Below are 8,772 nucleotides of genomic sequence, written 5' to 3'. Positions count from 1 at the left end.
TGTCACAAGTCATGATCTAAAGAGTGCTTCCGGGGGTTGTCGGCGATTGACGGCAACCGGAAGAATGGCCCCGATCCCAGTCACGAAACCACGGGAACAAGCAAAAAAAAAAAAACACCATCATCGATGACACAAATGCCGCCGAACAAATGGTGCATCATGATCATATTGTCGGCGTCTATGGGCATTCTGCTCGCCGTTAAACTGGGATTCTTAGCATACATCGGACTCCCGTCACAGCGGTAGCTGTCCATCAGCAGGGGTGCCAAAGTGGCCTGATTCCCCCCATAACAGCCCATTCTGGGAGCACCAGCCAACCTGCCCACCGCGGGTGCAGAAACGCGTGAGCGGAGGGGGCCGGAACGGAGAGAGGGAGTTAGCGGAGGAGGTACATTCCCCCCTCTGGAAGAGTGTAAAGATACCTGGGAAACCATCTCGAGAAATTATCGTCAAAACGTTGCCCCTACCGTCGTCCGTTCGCGGGACCGTGCTGCCCTTGATGGGATGTTTTGCTGGCACGAGCATCACAAGTCGAACGGGTCCATCTCGGAGGCGGGCATCGCCTGCTGTGGCTGATGACCTCTTTGTTCAGAAACGACGTGTCGCGCGCCTAAGCAGCGTGTAATCTACACTGACAGGATGTGAAACTGGGCGTCTACTCGATCCCGATCTTCCATGATGTGAAGCTGTAAACCCCATCCTCTAGGTCTCCGCTAGCCTTGACGCTAGGGAGCCGTCGTCGCATTTCCCCGGGTCTTTTTGACGTCTGCTGCGGCGTCTGCGGCTTCTTTTTCTGCGGCACAAATGCGGTGTCTGTCATGTACGTGCAAATGTAGGTGATTGCTGTCCCCCTTCTTTCTTCCCCGACATTTCCATCCATGCTCTGCCCATTGTCGGACGGAATTGGGCGACCATGGGGCCAACGTCTGTCTGAAACCATGCCATAGAGCGGTGATGGCATTCCGATCCCGAAGTTTCTCTCCCCCCGGGTTTTCCTCTCACCTCTAGTTTCGGGTGTTTTTGATGCTGTGTGACCCCCAAACAAACTTGTCGGTGACGGTGAATTATGTGCATTTTTTCTCTACGGATACACACTGTTGGCTTGATTCCTGCGGTGTTGGCTCCGCATAATGGAGGAGCTGTGCTGTAAATCAGCCCTGTCCTAGGAACAACTCGGCAATGATCATCACCGCCTCTCGGATCCGCCGTCTGTTGTCGTCGATAGTTGAGTGGCTACCCGTGCTTGCTCTGTCTGTTCCCGTCCGCGTATCAAGAACGATTTCTCGCATTTCAATCTCGTCAATCTCATTCCGCCATGAGCCTCTTTTTTACTGAAGCTGTGCCTGTCATTCAAACCCTTGACCTGAAATCTCTCCCACACGCCCCCCCCCCCTTGTTCATCTTCCCCATATTTCATCCCATCCAATCCCGCGTTACGGGCCACGCCGTCATCGTCAAGGACAAGTCAAACGGAAAAAGCAAAAAGAAAGAGTCCATCCTTCTACAGCTGAAGAGAAGCCAAGCTAGACAAACAAAGAGAATCCACCAGCTGAAAACAGTACTACACTAAACCCAGAATAATCTTCTTGACAACTCGACGAGGCGCCCGTAGCCATGTGCGTTTCCCAACGTCCCTGCATTCGGCGGCGGGCCGGGTTCGGCTAACCATTTCCTGTCTTTCTTGACTCCTTATTCCGTCTTGAAGAGCTCCGCAAAGTGGACAAGGTAGAGACACTCCAGTGTTTTCCTTTTTGCTCGGCACTGCTGTGTTGGCTAGGAAGCCGTTGTCTGTCAAAATAAATTACTTTCTTTTTTGCTTTCGGTATTTACGGGAACGAGGCTCTGATGGGAAACCGGCGAACGGCGATGTTTGACTCTAACCAATACGACATTGATGACTTGTTCCGAAACTCGAGTAAACTACGTGTACAATGTGGACTCTTTTACTCTCTCTTCCGAGTCTTTCCTAAGTTGTCGTCAATTCTCCCTCAAATCATCATCTATCGTGACAGCTTCTTCGTTCGATGCGGAGAGGTCCGACGAACGACGACGATAATAAGCGCTCCGACTAAACACACAGTCCGTGCCTTGGAAAATGTTCAATTGACAGCGGCATTATCTGCTATAGCACCCGACGTCCCTCTTCTTGGTACGTGCGAGATGAGAGTCGTCCACCATCTGCCCTGTTCTACCCCTCCATCGTTCGAGTGGCAGCCGCCGCTTCTTGTACATGATATCACCTAAGATTACTGCCCGTGCCCTGACAGGCATTGAAGCTATTCGCGCGCGGGCGACAGGCGAGGCGACGGGAACTTGCGGTTGCGCCTCGCATCTAGATACACGAGATGACCAGATCCGTTTACTCTGGTGGGAGACACAATCACCGCAGTGACCCACCAACTCAAGATGACACCTGAACAACAACATCAACAACGAAAAAGACTATTTTTAAATCACATACTTGGCCTCAACTCTTTGTTTGCTCCCTACCCTGCATCTACCTGCAAACGGCCGTCGTCTTTACCGTGTGGCGTTCATCCGGGACATGTCGATTCTCTTCCCCATGTCTCACTCGTCTCCTTTTACCTACATACAAGACACACACACGCACACACACAAACACGTATATCACACACTCCACAAGTTCTAGATTCCTGCAAACATGCATTTCGTATCCTGTAGTTATCCTCTCTTCTCCCCCCCTCACCAACGAACCGCCCGCTACCACCTGTGAGGCCCCCTCCAATCCCACCTTGCCTTTTCTTCGCCAGGAAAATAATTTGCCCCGGATGTGACACCTCATAAAAAGCTACATAGTAAAAACATGACGTCTCACAAAGCCTCAAATCGCCGATTGTGCGTGTGTGTAAACTCTGCTGCTGCCTCTTTTCCCCTCTTTCTGTCTCTCTCCGGGTTTCTTTGTTTGAACAGAGTTGATCATGTCCTCTTCCGTTGTTTGCCCTGCTTTCTCCTCAGTTTGCATCGAGATCTTTTGCTTCCTCCTCCTCCACCTTGACACATCCCCCTTGTAACTCGGTACAGCCCCAATTCTACCAATTAACCCAATTCGCGAATCCGAGCCGTCAATTGATTCGAAACCCCCCAAGTCAACGGATCCATCCTCTTGCGTCCTCGGCCTTCGGCTCTCAACTCCCAGCCCGTCGTCCCGTCTCGTCCCCCTCCATCCTCGTGCACTAGCCTCCAATCCAGATCCAGCACGTCCTGCTCCCACGTTTCCCGACGGGAGCCTCTTTTTCAGGACAGCCAAGACCGTAGGCGCTGCGTATAGCCCTCTGCCTGCAGGATCTAGCCTCTTCCAATCTCACTTCCCTCGTCTTGGCTTCCTCGTAGACCCTCCAAACGGCGCCTCTCGCTACCTCGCCTCGCCCACTGATCTTCACAGAGACTTTCCTCATTCTATACCCCGGGGACCCTCAGCTCGCGAATCTGCTGCCCTCTCCCCAAGGTTGGAAAGCAGCTCGCTCGTCTCGTCTCGCTCTGCCCGGCGACCTATCCTTGTTTGACAACAGGGGTTCCACTTCCACATGCCACAGCAAGGCCCAGAGTAAAAAGAGCAAACGTGTATCCCTACCCGGACACTCTCCCCGGAACGCCGAGGCTGGCCGCCGTCGTCTCCCCGCTCTCACATACCCGGACTCCGGATCAGCCACGGCGGCGCCGGGTCCCTACAAGTGGCGTTGGGCATTAATCTTCCAGCGGCACAGCACAAACTATTGTATCAAGACATGGATTTCCTTGCAAAGAGAGGCTGAAAATTTGCAAGTCATTGATCCGCAGGTGATTACCACTAGCTCAGTGACAGACGCCTGCTAGTGAGCAAGATGGAGATGGGCAAGCCCTAAACTGCAGGGACAAGGACCGTTATCAGTCAGAGATCGACGGCGCCAGCGTGTGTGACAACGGCTAGTAGCTTAACTAGCTTGTGAATATCCTCAATATGATATGAGATGACGGAATATCCCATTTCGTGCCCTTCTTTGGCCTTGCTTGTGTTCCATGAATCCGGCTCACCGGTCTGAATAGTGTCGTTTCCCGCCGGATGCCAGGTGTCCACCAGCCTCCCACCGTAGTACTAGACTAAATGCTTGGCCGCTGGGGTAATTATGTACAAAATTGGTATCTGCGTGGCAAACTGCAGGGTATCTTAATTCTAGACCTGCCTTGCCCCAAGCTGAAGTTCAGCTACGGGTATTCTCATCCGTTGGCATAGAACGACATGTCTGGAAGCACCGGTACTACGCAAACGAAAAAGGCCAATCTTCCCTTGTAGTTCTTCATGCTTAATCTACTGTCATTGTGTTCTTGACATCATCGTTTCCGCACTGTCGTCATGAGCTCTGAGTGTTCACGCTCCAATGTTGGTGCCCAGCTACCCTATTGAGGATCTCAGATGGACAACATGAGCCATTCATGTCACATTTCTTGTTCACGATACTACTTGTTCTCCAAGTTGGCTTCATACATGAACACAAAGGGTTGTTCCTGTCCAGAGATAAACACTACCTCATGTTCATGTTCCGCCTTGCGTCTTGCACATTGTCAAATGGCAGGTAGGCTTCTCCAAGTCAACCATATGTCCACTTCATCACTCTTGATCAGACATTGGTGGACCAATTACGGGTTGGAATTATGTACTACCAGTGAATCGACGCCATGGGCCTCACATATTGCCCATTGCGTTCATCTCATCTGTGAGGTTGAACATTGACACCACTCCAACACAACGGCCCGTACACTCACCGGTTTGGGCTCTAGCAATCGTTCTTTCTGAACTTGGTGGACACTCTCGATCTCTGCATGTGTTCACCAAAGTCTATCAGTTTCCGGGTCTTGGAACTTCCCAGATTCTGGCTTGTCGCCATTCATAAATTGCTCGACGCCATCACCTCTTACCGCCCCATGTACCTTCGAGGTGTCGCTCTTCTGATTCAGCCCGTTGACTTGACATGCATATAAGGCCCAAGCGTGCATATATCTAATTGGCTGTCTCTGTACCTGACATCTCTGAACAACGGCTCATCGCTCCAGTGACGAGACGGTCTTGGCCAGTATAGCTCACAGATCAACTGAGCAGACAGTGAAACACATCGTCTCAGTTTCCAGTTCCATAGAAGTTCTTCGGTCAGTAATTGCTACCTCCCATGTTCTGTCGAGTGTTGTCCCCCAACGGCGTTCTCCTACATGACTATTGAACTCTCTAAATAGCCATCGAACTACAGAGAACATCAATAGAACCAATTCGTAGAATCCATGTTCCTCATAGCAACTGATGAGTTCTTATCATCTTAACTCACATTCCTCAATGTAATTCACCTAAGTATACAAGGCCGTACATCGCCGCACATGGCCATCTCATGAGAGTACGCCTGAAGAACACCATGATGACAACCTCATCGGTGAAGAACAAACCCTTTTCTCACGACTATAAATTGGCTCAATGCCCCGCAAGCCGTCTATTCTCTCGCTTTGATTCTCCAAACCTACGCATACATTCGACGAGAGAGAGCAAACGACAAGACCAAAGCCAACCGTAACAACTCAACCACCACCAGCTTGCTCTTTCTTACACCACACCTTCTCCTGAGCCATCGTCATGTCTCAGAACTCTAACAACACCGCTCCTCGTGGCACTGCCCCAAAGGAGACTGACGAGTCTTCCGGCCAGGGCGCTGCCCCTAACATCGCCAACGGGGCCGACTCTGCCAACGTTGGTCGGCCTCGCAACCATACCCGCCGCTGCAACCCAAGCGATCTAATTATCGTCGAAGCTACTGACAAGGCCCCTAAGGAAGAGCCAGCCATGGCTCACCGCCGTGGCCGTCGTTGCAGCCCAAGTGACCGTGCCGTCATCGACTTCTCTGACGTGATCCCTGAGGAGGAGCCAGTCATGGTCTCCCACGAAGAGGCCATCGTCGACGATGAGTGGATCAAGGACTTCCCCAAGGACGAACAAAAGGAAGCCGACAACGAGAGTCATCGTGATTAGAACCCCGAGGCTCTCGACGACATGGTTCACATGGGCGTGGAGGTTCATTTCCTCGATGAGGATTATGAAGCTGACGACGAGTTCGAAGTCGTAGACCACCTCAGTTATGAAGAGATGGTCGATCTCGAGTGGCTCGACTATAATACCGTGGCTGACCTGTTCATGCTGTTCCCCCTGGGCTGTGTCGCCGTTGACCAGCTCGGTCGAGTCCAGCCAGGCCCTCAGTAAGTTTGACTGCATTGACAAGTTGTGGACTGTGACTGATTAAGTAGTGCCGACTTGACAAAGCAGCGCCCTGTGAGGCGGGAACATAGTAGCCCGGGCTTAAGAACACGAAGAAACCCGAGTGAACAATACCAAAGAACAGACAGGGGCCTTTTCCTATCTTAACAAGTTCCAATCACCGTAGACTGCTAGAGGCAAAAAGTGCCCGGCAGTGAGATAGATAGACAGATTCCTTAGATAGAGAATCACTAGACTAATAATAGACTTGTTTAAACACTTGTACCTCCATCAATGCGAATTGATATTGTTTTACACTCTGGCATCATTAGAAGTAAAGCTTTGTAGCTTGCCACCATCTGCCATCCATCGAGGCCTTCCGGTCCTCCCAAAATGCATAAACATGTCTAAACATGACCATGGCCCATTCATCAACACCTCGCCATGATCTGGACTCCTTTCTGCGCCTTGCTCCATCAGACTTGCCCCATCAGACATGAGGGTTTACAATCTCCCAGTCGCCCAGGGGGTGGCCCTCGCTTCCGCACATTGAAGGACTGTCAGTCGAATGTGCCCCCTTGTTAAGGACTCTTTCCAAGTTGGCATCAGAGCGGCTGCTGCTGGGCGTGAACGTGCCCGAGCCGCGCTCATCGGTTTCCAGACCGCCCGACGTTGAAGAGACAATGCTGCGCTCTGCGTCTCTCTATTCCGCATTTCGCTCTGTCCCTCCGCGCCAGAGGCCGTAGAATCCCTCGCAGTTCTTCCATAGCTTGATGGTTCCGTCTTCCGATCCAGTCGCGTACAGCTTGCCGTCGGGGGCAAATGCGATGGACCAAATAGGACCGTGGTGTCCCTTGTGCGTATCAATTTCCGTCTCGTCGTCGTAGCGAATCACCTTGGCCCACGTTCCGGGCTCCTCACCGACAACCAGCTTCCGGCCCTTAACATCAAGCGAAACGCTGGCAATCGTGTAAGGGAGAACGATGCGCTTCAGCTCGTCCATGGCCCGGTCACCGCCCCAAAAGTACACCGTCTTTCCAGCTGACACGGCAAGCACTGGCTTTCCGCCGCCAATGTCGTTGGGCGAGCTGTATTCAGGTGCCAGCGAGACCATCTCACAGGACTTGATGTCTCCATCAAGCACCTCATGACGGATGCAGGCACGGCTTGGCAGGTCGAGCCATCGAATGGTCTTGTCCGAAGCGGTAACGACAATGTTGGGGTCCTGGGTCCAGCAAATAAACTTGATGGAGCCGGTGTGAACACCCTCGCCAATCTCGAAACCTGCCGAGGCGGGAATGACGGCCGGAGATCCAGAACCGGCGGCAGCGAGCTCCGTCAGGTCAAAGACACGAAGCTTCTTTTCCATGCCACCCGTGGCGACGAGGTCAGAGTTGTCTGGGGGGTATGCGACAGCGCGAACAATGTGGTCGTGCTGAAGGGTGTACAGCAATTCGCCAGTGTGAGTGTCCCAAATCTTGCTGCACCAGCGTAAGCAACACCGATGATCCAAGTTGAAAGAAGACTTACGCAGTAAAGTCGGCCGAGGCTGTAGCAGCGTTCGAGTTGTTGGGGCTTAGTCTGGCTTGCCAAACAGCACCCTTGTGACCGATAAAGGTGCCGATCCTGGACGAGTCAGAGGGGCCAAGAGACTTGAGGATCAAGTTTCATACCAGTCGCCAGTGAGACCATCACGGAGCATTGGATTGCCATCTAGTGCGCAGTCAGCACTTATCCTGCACGAGAGAAACAAGCGGCTCACCTTTGCAGGCCGAGATCATGTAATACGTATCATCCTTTTCCAGGGTGGAGAACGCAATGTGAGGAACGGGTCGGGAGTGACCGTGACAGGTCAGAGGAACATATTGTCTAGGTTCAGAAGCCATCGCGACAGAGTTGAATGTCGAGGAGCAACGGTTGTGTTTCTTGCCGAAGCCGAGGGAAGGTCTAGGCAGATTTTTGGAAGGATGGCGCGAGGCGAGGCGAGATCGTGAAACGGCAGGAGACGTCTGGCCTGATGGGACGGACGTCAGAGGTTCAAGTCAAAGGAGAGTATTGTTCGTAACGGTCGTTAAGCTTCGTGAAGAGCGGTCTGTGTCGTGACTCGTGGGAGCAATTGTCGCGTGTCGTCGCAGGAGTGTGGAGCGTCTAGAGCAATGACGGAGTTTCAAGGAGGGGAAAGCGAAGAGGATCGGAGACGGTGAATCAATCAATCAATCGTGATGGAGTCTGGGCGTATCGTGTCGCAAGGCAAAGCAAGCCGTAGAAGCGTGATCGTGCCCCAGATCAAAGCCCCCGCTGAGGTAGAATCAAGGGAAGAGAACAAAAAAGAGAAGAAGAGAGGCGGAGAAGAGGAAGAAGTAGGCGGTGGATGGATGGATGGATGGATGGATGGAATTTGTCACTGGAAATCTTCGCGAAGGAAGGACAGGGCAGGCATGGCAGGGAACAGCGGCGCGCAATCCAAAGAAGGAGGGTCGCGCTTGCCCAACTTGTACAGCGGGGTTGAGCGGTGGAGCCTCAAAGCCTGGCATGGAAGGAAG

General features: G+C 52.4%; 2 protein-coding genes across 2 annotated transcripts; one reads left to right on the top strand and one right to left on the bottom strand.

The window, feature by feature from the left end:
- Positions 1-5,614: 5,614 nt before the first annotated feature.
- NECHADRAFT_78301 (uncharacterized protein) lies at positions 5,615-6,416 on the top strand (the record flags this gene model as incomplete). The annotated part of the gene is made up of 4 exons (XM_003040999.1): positions 5,615-5,999; positions 6,102-6,231; positions 6,280-6,304; positions 6,375-6,416. The coding sequence occupies 4 exons, from the start codon at positions 5,615-5,617 to the stop codon at positions 6,414-6,416; spliced, it is 582 nt and encodes a 193-aa protein (XP_003041045.1).
- NECHADRAFT_59580 (uncharacterized protein) lies at positions 6,409-8,631 on the bottom strand. Its single transcript, XM_003040970.1, has 4 exons — positions 7,992-8,631; positions 7,903-7,942; positions 7,760-7,855; positions 6,409-7,710 (listed from the first exon to the last, which is right to left on the bottom strand). Exons 1-4 carry the CDS (start codon positions 8,113-8,115, stop codon positions 6,933-6,935), a joined length of 1,038 nt encoding a protein of 345 aa, XP_003041016.1. The 5' UTR covers positions 8,116-8,631; the 3' UTR covers positions 6,409-6,932.
- Between the last annotated feature and the right edge of the window lie 141 nt (positions 8,632-8,772).

Source organism: Fusarium vanettenii (assembly GCF_000151355.1).
Source record: "Fusarium vanettenii 77-13-4 chromosome 3 genomic scaffold NECHAsca_54_chr3_4_0, whole genome shotgun sequence".
NCBI lineage: Eukaryota > Fungi > Ascomycota > Sordariomycetes > Hypocreales > Nectriaceae > Fusarium > Fusarium vanettenii.
The sequence above is the reverse complement of the archived record's forward strand: the minus strand, read 5'-3'. Positions and strand labels throughout refer to the sequence as shown.

What these genes read in the sequence shown, in the direction of transcription:
- NECHADRAFT_59580 (XM_003040970.1), bottom strand. Translation starts at nt 8,115, where the DNA reads ATGGCTTCTGAACCTAGACAATATGTTCCTCTGACCTGTCACGGTCAC. An exon ending in CATGATCTCGGCCTGCAAAG is followed by an intron (nt 7,943 to 7,991) that starts GTGAGCCGCTTG and finishes ACTGCGCACTAG; the next exon opens with ATGGCAATCCAATGCTCCGT. An exon ending in GATGGTCTCACTGGCGACTG is followed by an intron (nt 7,856 to 7,902) that starts GTATGAAACTTG and finishes TGACTCGTCCAG; the next exon opens with GATCGGCACCTTTATCGGTC.